This window comes from Geotrypetes seraphini, chromosome 7 (genome assembly GCF_902459505.1).
Source record: "Geotrypetes seraphini chromosome 7, aGeoSer1.1, whole genome shotgun sequence".
Classification (NCBI taxonomy): domain Eukaryota; kingdom Metazoa; phylum Chordata; class Amphibia; order Gymnophiona; family Dermophiidae; genus Geotrypetes; species Geotrypetes seraphini.
In genome coordinates this window covers 62856202-62874123 of record NC_047090.1, presented here as the reverse complement: position 1 = coordinate 62874123, position 17922 = coordinate 62856202, and the positions used below count along the sequence as shown (strand labels likewise).

At 44.6% G+C, this 17922-nt stretch overlaps 1 protein-coding gene across 4 annotated transcripts in view; it reads right to left on the bottom strand.

Annotated features, from left to right (window-relative positions):
* EFCAB6 (EF-hand calcium binding domain 6) overlaps positions 1–17922 on the bottom strand; it is a 474908-nt gene that overhangs the window by 43547 nt on the left and 413439 nt on the right. For 3 of the 4 annotated variants that reach the window (XM_033953069.1, XM_033953071.1, XM_033953070.1), the window contains exons 28-29: positions 15140–15320; positions 4972–5156 (exon numbers count right to left, since the gene is read on the bottom strand). In XM_033953069.1, coding sequence (XP_033808960.1) covers positions 4972–5156; positions 15140–15320 — 366 coding nt within the window. Of the gene's footprint in view, positions 1–4971; positions 5157–15139; positions 15321–17922 lie in introns of those variants that run through there. The other variant, XR_004540188.1, reaches the window with a different exon arrangement.

Sequence of the window (17922 nt, the reverse complement as noted above, 5' to 3'; positions counted from 1 at the left end):
TGTCCACTTAACTGCTATCCATATATAGACCCTGTGTGGGCAAATAGATTCAAGGGTCTGTTTAAAGAATGAAATGGATGGTATATCCTCATCCCTGTGATCAAAGTACCCAAACGATACCCCACCCCTGAAGCCAATCCCTCCCTTCTCAATGTTTGTAAATAATGGGTCAACTGCATATAGGTATCAGTGGGCCTCTCCCTGAATGATCCAACAAGGCCTCAAATGGCAGTACTCTTTGTTCCTCATCCATAAAAAGAGAACACATGCTCCAAAAGGAAGCCCGCCCACCTATGAAATGGACCTTGGTCCAACCCCGGGAGAAAGACCAAGTTCTCCACTATTGGAAGGGAATCAGTGTGAGGGCATGGTATTCGCCATAGCCTCATCAAAGCACCCCATACCATCCGTATATATTTAAAAATTGGGTGAAACCTATGAGAGTTTGGCAATTTATGAATGGGAGCCTGCAAGAGATAATGGGGATACAAGGTTTTAAAGAGGGAGCGCTCCAGTTCCCACATTGTGTAGTGTGAGGTACCAAAAAAACAATCACGGAGATGTCAAAGGCCACAGGCCAAATTATACAGATATAAATTGGGAATCCCCATCCCTCTCTGCTTCCACCATATATTCCAGCCGCAACTTAGATTTCTTCCCCTTTCACAAAAAGAGTTTCTAGTCAGAAGCCAATGCAGCATGATCCTTCCTCTGAATCAGTGGTCTCAAACTCAAACCCTTTACGGGGCCACATTTTGGATTTGTAGGTACTTGGAGGGCCGCAGAAAAAATAGTTAATGTCTTATTAAAGAAATGACAATTTTGCATGAGGTAAAACTCTTTATAGTTTATAAAACTTTCCTTTAACAGTTAAAAGGAAAGATATAAAAACTATAAAGAGTTTTACCTCATGCAAAATTGTCATTTCTTTAATAAGACATTAACTATTTTTTCTGCGGCCCTCCAAGTACTCTATTTTTTTCTGCAGCACTCACATTTAAAGTTCAATATATTTTCTTTCTCAAAACTGGCACATTTCAATCACTAAATTGAAAATAAAATCATTTTCCTACCTTTGTTTGGTAATTTCATCAGTCTCCGGTTGCACTTTATTTCTTCCCTTCTTTCAGCCTCCTGTATGCTTCCTCTCCTCCAGACCTCATTCCCTCCCCCAACTTTTTCTTTCTTTCTCTGTCTGTCTTTCTCTGATTCCGTGCCCCATTTTTTGCTTTGTTTCTGGTTCCCTGTGCTCCCTCCTTCTTTCTTTCTTCCTTCCTTCCTCCGTGCCCCATTTTTTACTTTTTTTTCTGGCTCCCTGTCCCCACCCCACCTTTTTTCTTTCTTTCTTCCTTCCTTCCTGCCCTCCCCCATGCCACCGCCGCCGCGGAATAGGCTGCTGCCGCTGCCACTATCGGGAACAGACCGAGATCTCCCCGCTTCTCTTCTGCACGGGGCCGACCAACTCTCGCTGCCCAACATCAATTCTAACGTCGGAAAGGACGTTCTGGGCAGCCAGGTAGCGATTGGCTAGCCAGAACATCCTCTCGATGTCAGAATTGACGTCGGACCGCGAGAGTTGGTCGGCCCCGCAGGGAAGAGAAGCAGGGAGATCAAAGAACACGGTGCCGGCCTGATCACCGATGGCAGCAGTGAGAAGGGAAGGGAAGCAGGTTGGGCACTACTGCTCTAGACGAGCCGCGAGCCGCACTCTAGGGAGAACAGTGGACCGCCCCCCCTTTGGTACGCCACTGGAGCAGCAGCGTGTCTGGCCGGCTCGTTCGTTCAAAGCCATGGGTGGCGGCTCCTTGCGAGATCCGTGCCTGCGTCTAAAGCCTCTCTGATGTTGTGACATCAGAGAGGCTTCCGATGCAGGAGTGGATAGCGCAAGGAGCCGCCAACCCGCGACTTTGAACCTCTCCCTTAGTACAGGCAGCGTCCCGTTGGACTGGAGGACGGCTAACGTCATTCCACTCCACAAGAAAGGCTCAAAGATGGAGACAGCAAACTACAGACCAGTGAGTCTAACATCGATAGTGAGCAAACTAATGGAAACTCTAATCAAACACCAATTAGATAAGATCCTGGATGAGGAGAATCTACGGGATCCCCGACAACATGGATTTACTAAGGGGAGATCCTGCCAATCCAACCTGATCAGCTTCTTTGACTGGGTAACGGGGAAGCTGGATATAGGAGAGTCCCTGGACATCGTGTACCTGGACTTTAGCAAAGCATTCGATAGCGTACCACACCGCAGGTTACTGAGCAAGATGAGTTCTATAGGATTAGGTAACACATTGACGAAATGGGTTGGGAGCTGGCTTGGAGGTAGGTTCCAAAGGGTGGTGGTGAACGGCACCCCCTCCGAAATGACGGAGGTGATTAGTGGAGTACCACAGGGCTCAGTCTTGGGCCCAATCCTATTCAACCTCTTTATAAGAGACTTGGCAGAAGGGCTTCGAGGTAAAATAACATTATTCGCCGATGACGCCAAACTGAGTAATGTAGTGGGCAAATGCACAACAGACGAAGATTCAGTGCCCGACAATATGATGCATGACCTACTCCTACTGGAGCGATGGTCTAGGACATGGCAACTCAACTTCAATGCCAAAAAATGCAAAGTTATGCACCTGGGCAGCCAGAATCCATGCAAGTCTTATACCCTTAATGGCGAGATCCTAGCAAAAACGGTAGCAGAACGAGACTTGGGGGTAATCGTCAGTGAGGACATGAAGTCTGCCAATCAAGTGGAGCAGGCTTCGTCCAAGGCAAGACAAATCATGGGCTGCATACGAAGGGGTTTCGTCAGTCGTAAGGCGGAAGTCATTATGCCATTGTATAGATCCATGGTGAGGCCCCACCTGGAATACTGTGTGCAATTCTGGAGGCCGCATTATCGCAAGGATGTGCTGAGACTGGAGTCGGTGCAAAGAATGGCCACCCGGATGGTCTCGGGACTCAAGGATCTACCATACGAAAAACGGCTTGACAAATTACAGCTATACTCGCTCGAGGAGCGCAGAGAGAGGGGGGACATGATCGAGACGTTCAAGTATCTTACGGGCCGCATCGAGTCGGAGGAAGATATCTTCTTTTTCAAGGGTCCCACGACAACAAGAGGGCATCCGTTGAAAATCAGGGGGCGGGAAACTACGAGGTGACACCAGGAAATTCTTTTTCACTGAAAGAGTGGTTGATCGCTGGAATAGTCTTCCACTACAGGTGATTGAGGCCAGCAGCGTGCCTGATTTTAAGGCCAAATGGGATCGGCACATGGGATCTATTCACAGGGCAAAGGTAGAAGAGGGACATTAAGGTGGGCAGACTAGATGGGCCGTGGGCCCTTATCTGCCGTCTATTTCTATGTTTCTATGTTTCTATGAACGAGCTGGCTGCTGCTCCAAAAGGAAGAGAATGATCGCCTCTAGACCGCGGGCCGCAAATAAAACCTGGAGAGCCACATGAGGCCCGTGGGCCGCGTGTTTGAGACCGCTGCTCTGAATCTACACAGGAAGCTGTTGGAGAGTATACAGCCAGCGGGGGAAAATTATAATATTATAGAGCGCTATTCTCCCACTCAGTGGTAGCGGTAACGGAGTCCAAATTTCCAGTTGGTGCTTGGTATCCACCTAAAGGCGAGAGACATTACACTCGTAGAGCATACAGGATCCGAGGGTAAGCATATGTCCAAATTAGTGAATTTGGTCCCTGCTTAGCGCAAAGGAAAGGACCCCAGCCAAGACTCCTGAGTCTGAGACAGGGGTGCCAGGGCCTCTGATTTAGAGATATTTAATTTAAAACTTGAGAAATTTCCATATTCACGCATACTTTCCAATAAGACTTGGAGAGATGAGATCGGATAAGTGATATGCACCAGGAGGTCTTCTGCAAATGCTGAGATTTTAAAGTGTTCCAACCCCAGATGCACCCCGATGACCTCTGGGTTCCCAAGAATCTCACGGATGAGTGGATCTAAGGTAAGTACAGACAGCAATGGGAAAAGGAGGCACCCCTGCCTAGTTCCTCTCTTTATTTCAAATGGATCTGTAAGCTGCCCATTCACCCATATCTGGGCCACAGGTCTATCATAAAGCTCGTGAATAGCATCTCCCATGCGGCCCATTATGTCATATTTCCCCAATACAGCATACAAGAACTCCCACCTCACTCTATCAAAGGCCTTTTCACATCGAAATTTATAAGAAGCTCCTGCAGCACGCACAGCCTGCAAAGATGCCAAAATGGTCTGGATATTTTTCACTGCCCGGTGGCCCCATACAAAGGCCACCTGCGAAGATGCAAGCAGGTCCAGCAGGACTTGTGCTAAGTGATTAGTTAGTACAGAGGCCAATAATTTAGTCTCAAAACAAAGTAGTGATATGGCTCTATAGGACTCTAGGAGGGATGGATCCTTCCTCAGCTTGGGCATTTACTGTAACTTTAAAGTATTTCTATATCATTCAGCTTCATCTTTTATTATCTATATATTGGTGTCTTCCTTCAGATATTCCAGGCAGGGGGTGTGTCACACATTTTGGGTTATGCCTCCCCTTTATATCCTGCTTAACATTGTTATTGCCATCACTGCAAGCTAGTTTTAGACAGGAGGGCACAGATGCATGTGCAGTGCAGGCCGGTCTTCAGGTTTTTGAAGTGATAGTGCACTTGTTGACTGTCCATGCTGGAGCTCTGTGTTTTTCTAAAGTTAGAGTGCTGTATTAATGACTTGAGCAGAATGTCATTTACATTGCTTTAATATACACTTAAGATGTCATATTGGTGTGTATTTAAAAATTTTTCTAAATATATTTTCTTATGATACAAAGAAACCCCCTTTTTTCTAAGATGGAGCTCTGACATTTCCCCTCGGACAATACTATTTACCCACAAAACACATCTTTGGGCTTTGCTCTCCACATATGTTTACTCTTTATTAAACAATTTTATTTTAAGGAATTTTGTACTTACAGGTACTCGTGGTTTATGCACTTTCATTCTTTGTAAAAGTAAATTTTCTTGTGCTTTTGGGGTAAAAACAACATTTTGAAGAAAATCATGGTAGGAGAACATTCCATTGTTCTTAATGTCATATTTTACTATTAAGAGGTCAAGTTCTTCTTTGCTGATATCACAGCACAACTTTTCCATCACAGCTGCAAAAGATATAAAATATCAACTAATAACCCAAAGAAAACAGGGAAGAGTCAACGCACTCAAAACCCACTTCTATATTATACTACTATACAAAGGAAAACAACAAAAAGGAATTGGTTGCTACATTGTATGCAATGTTGAAAATAGCATCAAAATCAGCTGTTCTTTAGTGCTCAAAGATTATTGAAGAACAGCTGATTTTGATGCTATTTATCAACATTGCATACAAAGTAGAAACCACTTCCTTTTTGAACTAATACATAACCTACACCAATGTTTCCTAACTCCTCGTGCCCTGCTCTCCGCCCCCCTGTGCTCTCTACTCCTCTCCGCTTCTTCCTCGCTCCCCACATCACACTCACATCTTCTTTTCCCCAATACCTCTTTAAATCTTCGCCAGGGTGACTAACTTCTTTGGCCTGCTCGCACCAGTGTTGACTTTCTTTATAACATCACTTCCTGGCCCTGTGACCAGGAAGTGATTTCAGAAGGGAGCCAGGCAAGCGTGAGCAGCAAGCTAGAGAAGTTACTCACGCTGGTGAAGATTTAAAGAGGTACAGGGAAAGGGAGGAAGGGCACAAGCATTGTCTGGGAGGGTTGAGAGTTGCCAGTGCCCCCAGCAAGATGACACCCGGGCGAACTACGACCCCCCTCCCCCCAAGGCACCTTCTGCAATTTTGTGAAGAACTTTGAGGGGGGGGTTGTTTGTTCATTTATTTAGTTAGTTTTAAATAAATAGGCCCCAATGAACCAAGGCACCTTTCTATGCACATGCCAAATGAATACTAAAAATAAATAATTAGCACATAATAATGACACAGAAGTGCAAACTGTCTTCAAAATATACAAGGAATGCACTCATAGCCATAGAGTTACCAGATGTCCTGGAAAACCCAGACATGCTCTCTTTTTAGAGGACTGTCTGGGTGCCCAGAGAGATTTCTAAAATCTGGCAAATTGTCCAGGTTTTGTAAGGTCCTGTGCTCGGGGCTATGTCTGGAGGGGCTATGTGCATACGTTGACATGACGATGTCACATGCATGCGCTCGACATCATCGCACTGATATCTGTATATCCGCAGAGGTATTCTAGATGCAGCCCCGAGCTCGGGGAAGGTTTGCAAAGGGGTAGGCTGGAGCAGGGCCGGGCCAGATGTCCTCTTTTTAAAGAGGAAATCTGGTAACCCTACACAGCCACATAAACTCAAAATGTAATCTGCTACCTTTTAGAATTTTGTTCTAGAAAATTTGGAAATTAGAACAGTTAGCATGATTTGTTATATTTCACATGCATGTCTAAAACCACCTCTGGCAGATGTATATTCCAAAAACTGACATATTTTAATCACAACATATAAAATAAAATTACTTTTTCTAGCTTTGTAGATTGGTCATTTTTCTAATCATGTTGGTCCCAGTCTCTGGTTAATGTTTTCCTCTAGTCAAGCCCCTCTTGCTGCTTCTCTGAGGTTGGGAGGATCCCACCCTCCAGAGACAAGAAGGACTCAACAGCCCCAACATGTCCCCAGAGTAACAAGATGAGCTCGACAGACTCAACATCTCAACTCTTACTCTTAGAGATAGAGAAAGAGAGTCTCAGCGGCGCCTTCATATCAGGTGTCAGTGGGAGCTTATAGCCCCTGTTTCTCTTAGGCTGGGAGGCCATCACCCCCAAAAAAATAGGATGAAGTGCTCAGCAGACCAAACATATCACCTTCCAACCCCAAACAAACAGCCCCAAAATACCACCTTTTAACCCCAGAGCAATAATAAGAGATTTGTTCAGAAACCAACTGGCACAACTGGGTAAATCTCTCTGAGTCTACATGTTCTCTTGCCCCTCTATCTACTAAAACGGACTCCTACTCCCGTAAGGCCCCGTGGTATCTTCCATACCACAGAGAACTAAAGCAGAAATGCCGTGTACTAGAGCGTAAATGGAAAAAAAAATCTAAATCCTCCACAGATAGACAGTCTTGGAGGGACAGTTTCAAGTTCTACAATACAGTACTAAAAAAAAGCAAAGAAGAATTTTTACGGTGACAAAATCACCAGATCCAATAACCAGAGCAGCACATTGTTTAACATCTGGCGCTCCTTAACTCTAAAAATGACTCCTCTATTCTCCCTTCCTCTCTAGCAGCGGACGACCTAGAAAAATTCTTCAATGAAAAGGTTGCTACTATAAGAAGTTCTTTTCCATCAACAGTCACTTACAATTCTCTGATGCCCAGCGACACAAACCCTATCCCAGTAGACAGATCCTGGACAGTCTTTGAGCATGTATCTGAAGCCCAGGTCTCTAAACTGTGCCACAAATTAAGATCCTGCAAATGTGCCCTGGACCTGTTCCCTTCCTATCTTTACGAGAAAATTCCCACGCAGGCTATTTCATCTCTCACCAGACTTATCAACTCAGCCTTACTATCTGGCCTATTTTCCGTACAAATGGGACACATTGCACTTTTTTAATTCTTGGAATATCAACATCTTTATTGATTATGAACAGTACACAGAGGATGCATGACTTGAGAGAGAGGCTGGCTGGTCAGCTGAGCATGATGTCAGACGTTATAAAACAAGGGCAGCTCACTCTGCAGCCGTCTCTGCCGTGGTGAGCTTGTGAATCATAGAGCCACAGTAAGTTTGAATGTTATTTAGAGAAATATTAAGTATGCTATGTACAGCTTCTCCTGCTATTGCTCTTTCTCTTTTAGACATTACACTGGTCCACAGCCCTGACACAGCCTGAGGGCGAAACGGACAGCTAGCTTAACGTTGGCGAAGGGACTAGCACAGAGACAGCAGGAAATATTGAATAACAACGATTTCACTGCCTATTTTCAACAACACCCTGCCCGGATAAAAGTTAAGTCCTTGTTTAAAAACCATAAGTTTAAGAACTAAAAGTGTTTTTGATTAACAACAGGGCAGGAGGGGAGCATGAGCCAGTGAGGTTAATTCCCTTTCTAGTGTGCTTGTGAAACATATACAACACACGGGGATCTGAGGCTCAGCCCCTTAGATAGTCCCTAAAAGGAATTAAGTTTATGAGCTATTCATAGTGGATTTACACCTCTGGATAACTTGGACTAAGAAAATTGAAATGAGAAGGGTATTTTTTGAAAGAAAGAAAGAAAGAAACACATTGCCCTGACCCCACTTCTGAAAAAAGCTGATCTAGACCCATCCTCCCCTTCCAGCTATCGTCCTATAGCAAATATTCCTCTCCTGACCAAAATGCTCGAGACTATTATATCCACTCAGCTCTCATCTTACTTAAGAGAGATTCTCCATTCTATTACCTTGCCAATATGGCTTCAAACCCAATTTCAGCACTGAATCCCTGCTGGCCTCTTTAATCTCAAAGATCCAACAACTTCAATCTTGTAATAAGTTTTCTATCCTACTACAATTCGATCTATCTGTGGCCTTTGATGTTGTCCACCACGATGTCCTAATTTACCAACTTTCTGAGATAGGCATTGATTCCACAGTCTTAGTCTGGTTCTCAAAATTTTTACGATCCCGCTCTTACACTGTTAACATGAATGGAACCATGCCTTCTCCTTTAAGTCTGCTGGGTAGTGTTCCCCAGGGATCACCTCTGTCCCCTATTCTTTTCAACATTTACCGTATATGTCTTCTTTGAAATTCTTCCATCTATCTCCCTTTGAAACTCTATTTACATATGCAGATGACAACCTTGTCCTTCTTGAGATAGATTCGAACCTCAATAACCTCACCGAAAATATAACAGCTTGCATAATGAAACTCCAATCCTGGGCCTTCTCTGTACAAATGAAGCTGAATGAGTCCAAAACAAAACTACTCTAGCTTGGCCCAAAATTAGATCAGTTACCCACGCTCATTCCACTACCTTCTGGTCCCACACTGCAGATCAAATTCTCAAGCAAAGTTTTGGGCATCATTATTGATCTCTAACTTTCCTTTAATCATCATCTCAACTCTCTGGTAAAAAAATGGGTGGGGGTGAGCTTGGGGAGTCCTGGTGCTTGGTGGGCTACCTTTGGTGTGTCTGTATGTGGGGTCTGGCAGGACAAACTGGGCATCCCTCCTGCCGGCAAACATTTGAGGGGTGTTGGCAGGAGAGATTGGGCATCTCTCCTACCGGTGATCATTGCAGGTGAGTCGCAGCGGGTGTGGGCTGGAGGGACTGGGCATCCCTCCTGCCGCGATCGTTGCGGGTGGGAGGGACGGACGACGGTTCCATGATTCTCTAACCGGTGCTTATGACAGATGCCAGTTAGAAAATTGTGGTTTTAGGTGAAGGACTGGTCCTTCCCACACCTAAAAGATCTTGTTTTCAGTATTTGGGACTTGAGCACAGTTTTTTTTGGGGGGGGAATACGGCTTAAAGGTAAACATAGTGGCATTCTTGAAATTAAACGCCTGAACGTACAGGTAGGCCATTCTCGAATAAAAACACATTTTGGATGTTTTATTTCCAGAATGGACATTTCCCTGCTGCCTATTTTGGGCGCCTAGAGCCTTAGACCAAAAAGAGACTTAGACCTTTTTTTTTTGGGGGGGGGGGAATTATGCCCCTCCACATGTTCAATCCCATCCCGCAATCTGAGAGTTGCAGAAATCCAACATTTTTGTGAGCACATGCTCCACCCCCTTAGACTGAGAGCTAGCAAACATATCCAGTTTCAATTTCTGCAAGCAATCTGGGCAGAAATCTTTTCAGTTGCTCTGTTTCATTTCTTTTTTTTATTTTTATTTTTTGCTTAAAGTTCATTTTCTTCAGTGGCTTCAGTGCCTTGAGACCCCTTCAGGTGATTCCCTGTCGGAAAAAAAGGACGCATTCCTGTGGAGCCAGACTGTTGCTTCACAGAGAATCTCTGGTAGATCTGTGGAGCTAGCCTGTTGTGTGCCACCCTTCTGGAACTCAGGGTCCCTTCCCCTGAGAGTTTGCTTGTCCACTGACCTTGTCACGCATTTTAAGCTCAGGCTGCATGCGTCTGGAGTGAAATCCTACCCTCCCCGGGTTTTTTGTGTGGCGAGGATCCGTGGGGATGGAGGTCACAGTTGGTATCCAACTGACTGGCAGTCCAAAGATCTTCATGCTGGTCAATTTGGAGCTGGGGTTCAGGGGGTGCGCCGAGGGCAGGAGGGCCTGGGATCCCTCCTGCCCGTATCTTAGTGGGGGTGGGGGATAGGGGGTGTCGCTGGGGCAGGAGGGCATGGGCTCCCTCCTGCCCTGATTGAATTGGGGGGGGGGTGTCACTGGAGCAGGAGGGCTTGAGCTCCCTCCTGTCCTGATCGAGTCGGGGGGCTTGGGCTCCCTCCTGCCTGGACTGAGTCGGGGCGGGGGTCGTTGGGGCAGGAGGACTTGGCCTCCCTCCTACCCAGATTGAGTCTGGGGGTCACTGGGGCAGGAGGGCTTGGGCTCTCTCCTGCCTGGATTGAGTTGGGGGGTCACTGGGGCAGGAGGACTTGGTCTCCCTCCTACCCGGATTGAGTGGGATGGGGGTCGCTGGGGCAGGAGGGCTTGGGCTCCCTCCTGCCCGGATTGAGTTAGGAGGGGGGGGTCGCTGGGGCAGGAGGGTTTGGGCTCCCTCCTGCCCCGATCGTGTCGGGTGGGTAGGGTTTTGGCGGGACAGGAGGACTTGGGCTCCTTCCTGCCTGATCCGATCAAGGGGAGGGGTGGATCGCGGCAGGAGAGATGTCTCATCTCTCCTGCCCCGATAGCGATCCCAAGTGCCGCGTTTGGCGGAACTTGGTGGTATCGCTATCACGGCAGGGGAGCTGAGACATCTCTCCTGCTGTGATCGTTGTTGGTGGTGGTAGGCAGGTTGCCAGGGCCTCTGAGCTCCAAATATCTTTTAGGCTTGTTTTAGGTTTTTTATTCAAATATTCAGATATTAATTTATACCACTTGGTGGCCTGATGCCCTTGCAAATCTGTCTGGAAACATAGGCCCGGCAAGCTATACTGATTCTTTAAGTTACGCCAATCAGGGAACCCTTTATGAATGGCAACTGCAACCATTTATAAGCTTGAGATTTTGATATGCCAAATGATTGTTGCAGTTGTAATAAATTTAGCATTTTCCCATTTGAGATCACATCATCTACCTGCAACCAATGTTTCCAGAGGATTTTAGACTCTCCGATTTGTATCTTGGAGTTTAACCATAGAGATTGACATGTGGATTGCTGTATTGGAGTAGGTGTTAAATTATTAATGAATTTTAATGTGTTCCAGGTAGAAAAAAGAATACTATTGTCCTTGTATATTCTGGGCAACTTGATACTCAAAATATGGCTCAGATGTAATGGAACAAATGTCACCAAAAGGCATTCACTCTATACAGCCTCAAAGTGAGATAACTTAAGGCAGGGTCCTATTACGGAGAAAAGACCTCAGTGTTCCCTAAGAATAAACTTGGGAAACTACTATGACAAAACCTAAGTTGTCATAGAGAGCACATCCTTGGTCATAAAAAAAACTCCATAATAATGCAATAAATATTCAATAATATCTTAGCAAAAAAGATTAAAGCACAAAAGTGCTAACAAAAGAACCCCGCACTTATCTTAGTATTTTCCTCAGATGAGGGAAACATCACCGCTGATTTACTCCAATTTATTTTGTAACCAGAAAATTTTCAAAATCGATCAATCAATTCCAATAAATGCGGGATGGTAGATTCAAGATTCTTCAATTGAAGCAAAATATCATCTGCATAGGCCGAAACCTTATATTCTCGACCTGCATATGGAATTCCCTGTATCTCCTTTGCCTGCTGAATAGCCAACAAGAGTTCCAGAACAATGTCAAAAAGCAAAGGAGATAAAGGACATCCTTGTCTAACTCCCCTCTTCGGACTAAAACGCTCTGAAAATGTATTATTAATATATAATCTGGCTGAGGAGGAATGGATTCTTAACAGGCAGCAGATCCGAAGATATTTTTACAAATCCGAGCAACATCCGGATGCAACTACAAAGAGAACTGACACTCCTGGGATCTAAAACCGGATAGACCGGCCACCTGGATCTGCAGAGATGCCCCTGTGAGGCCTTTATCCAGACCCGCTCGGAGAAAAGCAAGAACTCACGACACCAGAGTCGAATAAGAATCCACCTGTTCCTGGTCACAACAGTGCTGGAAAGTCTTCTACACCAGTGTTCTTCAACCACTGGTCTGTGGACTGGTGCCGGTCCGCAGAAATTTCTTGCCAGTTAACAGGGCTAGCATGTGCATCAGCCCATAACAGTGTTCTTCAATCGCCGGTTCGCATTGCGATCGATGCGGTGTTATCTTCAGGCCGGCTCCCTCTTTTTCACTGCCGCAGTGCACAAAGCCGCAGGCAGCAGCTCCTATGCACATCCTGTGCCTGAACTGGAAGCCTTCTCTGACGTCGTAATGTCAGAGGGAAGGCTTCCAGATGAGGTGCGGGAAACGCAAGGAGCCGTTGCCGGTGGCTTTGTGCACTGAGCCAGTGAGGAAGAGGGAGCCGGCCCGAAGATAACACCAGGGGCGGCATAAAACGGCCAGGCGGGAGCAGGCCAGAAATTAAAGCACAGCATGGAGGGAGGGAGACAACAAAGGTAGGGGAAATAATTTTATTTTTGAATTTAGTGATTGAATTGTGTCAATTTTGAGAAATTACATCTGCTGTCTGTATTTTGCACTGTTCAGGAAAAAATACATTTTATTTTTCTCTGGGGTTGTACTGCATGCAGAGTCTTTCATCTTAGGGTTTGTTTGTATATATAAGTACTTTTTAATTTTTGGTCCCTTATTCGCATAGGGGTTATCTGTGCTCTGGTAGGAATGAATGTTGAGAAGCATATGTACAGTGTGCTTTGTGTAGTTTAATTTTGTGGTTAACTATTATGTGTTGTTAATAGGATTATATTGTGTGTATATATGAAAAATGAATGGAAAAAATAGTGTTACAATTGGTACTGTTATGGTGGCGGGGTCTGGAGCAGAGATGGGCGGGGTCTGGCCTATGACTTAGTTCAGTGTTTTTCCAACCGCCTGTTTGCAGACCAGTGCCTGTCCACAAAATAATTCTTTTATTTCCGCCGGTCCATAGGCATAAAAAGGTTGAAGAACACTGTTCTACACCTTAGTAACCATAAAATCAAAAAAACAGAAAGCACACTGTACGCAGAGAAAATGTTCATTATCATTTATATTCGGAGATTTTTCAAAGAGGTCGAGGAAGATGACTTTAAAATATGCAATGTCACCTCAGTAACAACTATAGACAAATATAGTGCAAAATATAGACATCAGATATAAATTCTCAAAACTGACACATTTTGATCACTACATTGAAAATACAGTAAGATCATTTTTCCTACCTTTGTTGTCTGGTGATTTCATGAATCTCTGGTTGTAATTCATTCTGACTGTACATCCAATATTTATTTCTTTCATTCTGTCTCCTGCATGCTGCCACTCTTCCAGACCTCATTCTATTCTCCAACCAGCATCTCTCTCTGTCCCTCCATGAGTCCACATTATCTTCCTCTCTCCTCTGCTCCCATTAACAACAAGTCTCCCTCTCTCTCACTGTCCATCTGTCTTGAGAGATCCAGGCATCTCTCTACCCCCTCTACTGCCACATCCAACATTTCTCCCTCTCTTATCTTCCAAATCATGTGCAGCAATTTTCACCACTGCCCACCAGCCCCATGCCCATTTTTCCTTCTATCACCCCTCTCCAACACCATGCCACATCTCTCCCTCCATCACTATGTTCAACATTCCTCCCTCTTGCAGCCCCCCTTCAATCTGTCCCTCTGGTCCCTCTCCAACATCATATACAACATCTCTCCCTTTCATCCTTCTATTCCCCATGGATCTCTATCCCACTCCTCTCTCTCTCCATGCCCAATTTTCCTTTCTTCCTTTCCCCATGTGCACCATCTCTCACTCATCCTTATGCCCAACAATTCTCCGTTTCTATTCCCTCCCCACACTATGTCCCAAGTTAGTGCCCCCTTCCTCCCCCTTCTCTCATTAAATATTTTCTGTCTCCATTTCCTAAGGTGGTGATGCTTAAAGGTTTGCAGTAGATTCTTCACTCTACCTTGAAATTAGCACCAGAAAATTGCTGTAGCATGTTCTATTCTGCCGCCAATTTCTCCCTGCCCACTCCCAAAGCTGACCCTGCCACCCTCCATGCTCCATCCCCACCCCTGCCGCAAACGCAGCGACTGCACAAGCCTTCCTCCGATGTCAATTCTGACATCGAAGAGAAGGTTCTGGGTTAGCCAAGCGTTTGGCCTGTCTCTGTTGCAGCGGTGGCGGTGGTAAGGAGGAAGGGGGAATAGAGCATGACAGGTGGCAGGGTTGGCTTCAGGAGTGGGGCGAGGAGGCAGGGATAAATCTGCAGCAGTGGCTTCAATAAGGGGGGCAGGCAGGGAGAGATCCCAAGCAGTGGCCAGCTTGCGTACCCCAACAGGTGGCCCGCATACCCCCTAGGGTATGCGTATCTCATGTTGAGAAACACTGAGATAGATTTACACATAATGAAGACTCATTGTATGCAAATCTATCTCATGCATATTACTTCTAGTAATCCTGAAAACCAGACTGGCTAGGTATTTATTCAGGAGAGGGTTAAGAATCACTACCTTGATATAAGTAACGGGAAAATTTAACAAACCAAGGTTCAGCTGTTTAGTATAGTTCTCAAAATGTTCCAGTTTATCTTGCAAAACAGTAGCCTGAGATTGTTTTACCTGCTGCAATTGAGCCAAGAACTCCTCCATAAGAAATTACTGATTCTTCAAGTTTTTGAATCGGGATTGTATATTCCCTAATAGTAGGTAAACGTAAGGAACAAACCTTATACAGTGACTCCAAAGCAGTTCATTTGGTGTCAAAAGTCACAACCACTGGCTTCACTAGGGAAGGAACAGCTAATCAAATGGGGCCTAAAATCTGCCATATGTTAATAATAATAATAACAATAATAATGTACCACAAACCTATGAATTCTGCAGCTGTTATTTCTCCCTGCTTTTCCAGATCTTTTCTTCTACAGGCCTTCAGGATATGTTGCCAAATCTTATGCACAGACTTTTTCAGCTTATTTTCTATTACTTCATAGTTTAGTAATGAAGTAGAGCCTGGCACAGCTGTGCGTGGTCGTTGGCGAGGTTCCCGAGACTAAAAATATACATGAAAAGAAACAAAGTTTTGATTTTAGTATTTATGGAAATGAAAATCAGAAAAAAAGAGGCTTCCTTTTAGTGTTTAGTTTGAGAATGATATGTTTAAGGTTTTCTCTAGTATATATTTGCATTATTTAGCCAAGTTAGATGCCCTTTATCTCCAAGAACATAAATTTTGTGTTTGATTGATTAAACAATCTTCGTATATACAATATTAGTGTAACACATGAAGACCCTTTTCTCGTCTCTTCTTACCTCTCCCAGCTCTGAAGAAGGAAGACATACACAAACAAAAGCATGTCTCTGCTGCAAGAATCAGCCCTGTGCTTGGTCAGTGCTGGGTGTCTTAATGTATTAGTGCTCTTTTACAATCTGAATACTAACAAGATACAGCTGACTCCACATCTACCCTTGCCTTCAAGAGGTGTGAGGTTGTTGAGTAAACCTACTTTATTCTTACTTAGGTTGCTTTTTCAAAGCTCATCATAATGAAAAAATGCATTGAGAGCTTACAGTATATACTAGTCATCCTGGAATTCAGTCATGATTTATAGTTAGTCATTTTATTATAGTTAATGTTGTAGCAGTGTATTTCCTACAGTAAGCAATTTTCACATCATAATTTACTTTGTTAAAATTAGAATTGCAGATCAAGTCCCATGGTTTAGGTCATAACATTGTGCAGCACTGGGCACAATGGGGTTCAAATTTCCTGTCTGTTGGGTCATGTTAGGGTTGGATGAAGATAACATATTATTCTGATGAGAGATGAAAGATTATTTCCACTACTGTGTCTGCTCCTCTCAGTAACAAAAACCAGTGCACAGGAGTTGTCTCAGAAAATAGCCCTCCAGCCTCTGAAGCTTATGAAGGTTCTACTCCTAGGGGAATTCTGTGCAACTGCATAAAGCAGAATTTGCTCAAAATTCTCCACCTCTGCAGAGCACACACAAAATTGTGCACTTGCTGTGCAAAATTCTGCCCAGGTACCAGCATCAGGTGCTCTCTTGAACCTTTCTCTCTATCTCCCTGCCCTGCAGAGGACTTGCAGCAAGAGGAACAAGGAGTGAACAACTGTACATTTAACTACTTCCTCCTCATCTGCTGGTCTAGACCCAACTGTTCATCTTTGCAAAGTGAGAAATATTATTGATAAACTGGTGAATATCAGAGTCTCTACAAGTTCTGCGAGCGTACAACAATTGATGAACAACTTCACCCCTTTCATGGACGGTGTGTGTTTAGAGCAGTGTCTCTCAAACTTTCTCGAGCCGGGGCACACTAAAGGTAGTGGCCATGGCTTGAGGCACCCAGAAGTGCGTGGACGTCGCCGTGATGACATCACGCATATGCATGACATAATCACATTGACATCCGCACATGAGCAGAGGCCCTACAGATGGGCCCTGAGACGCCAGTAGGAGGTGCCAGCAGGGAAGAGGGCCGGAGAGAAGGAGAAGCACTGGCACCAGCTGATTGCCTACAGCAGTGTTTCTCAACTACTTCAAGCTAAGTACCCCCTAGGTCTAACAAATATCAACTGAGTACCCCAACCACAGACCTCCCTAGGCCCACCCAAGCTCTGCCCCAGATCCCATCCCCTTTACTAATTATAATGCAATTTTTTCCATTCATTTTTCGTATATACACAATATACACAGCAGATATAAATTCTCAAAACTGACACATTTCAATCACTATATTGAAAATAAAATAATTTTACCTACCAGCGTGGGACCATCATGATTTGAATAATGGCCAGACAACTAAAGGTAGAAAAAATAGTTTTATTTTCTGTTTTGTGATTACAATATGTCAGATTTGAAATGTGTATCCTTCCAGAGCTGGTGTTAGACTGCGAACATAAGCTAGGATTTAACAGAGAGAGGAAAAGTCTTTTTTGTTTACACCATAGTACCAGTGTGGGTAGGAGAGGGCAAAGGGGGTGAAGAGGCTATAAAATAAACCCACCAGGATGTTTGAAAAAAACACCCAATTGGGCAGGAAAATCAAATCGAAAAATCGATTCAATAGGCTGAATTGAATCAAAAAATTTTCCCCTGAATCAAGCAGCACTAATAGAGATGTCAAGGGTCAAGGTACTCTCTCTGCCTCCCCTCTCTGCAGATTGCAGTCAGGGAAAAAAAATACTGCTGTTTTTTCTGTGCGGGGTCAAAATGGCTTCTCTGCTTGTTTGTGTATGCTTTCCCTTGGTGCTGCACTGGGCTTGCTTGCCCATGATCCAGACTATGGGAACGGGACCTACGATAGACAGTCCTGGCTTGCCTTCTCATCGGGGAATCTTCTCTGATGGGCTTTAAGCCCCTTTAATCCCAGTTTGCCCTTATATTTCCCTTGATGCAAGTCAGGAATGTCACCAGAATTGCCACACCATGCTAATGGAAATTATGGGTCTTGATGAGCCCCACACCATGAAGACACCACCAGAGCCTCAGAATTTTCAAAATTGATCTGCAACCCCCAAAAAAGATCTAAAATGTTAGATTAGCATTACTAATTGGTGATTTCCTCAGATTGCATCACCCAGGAATATCAGCATATTGTCTGCAAAAGATTGATTTTGAATTCCTTGGTTC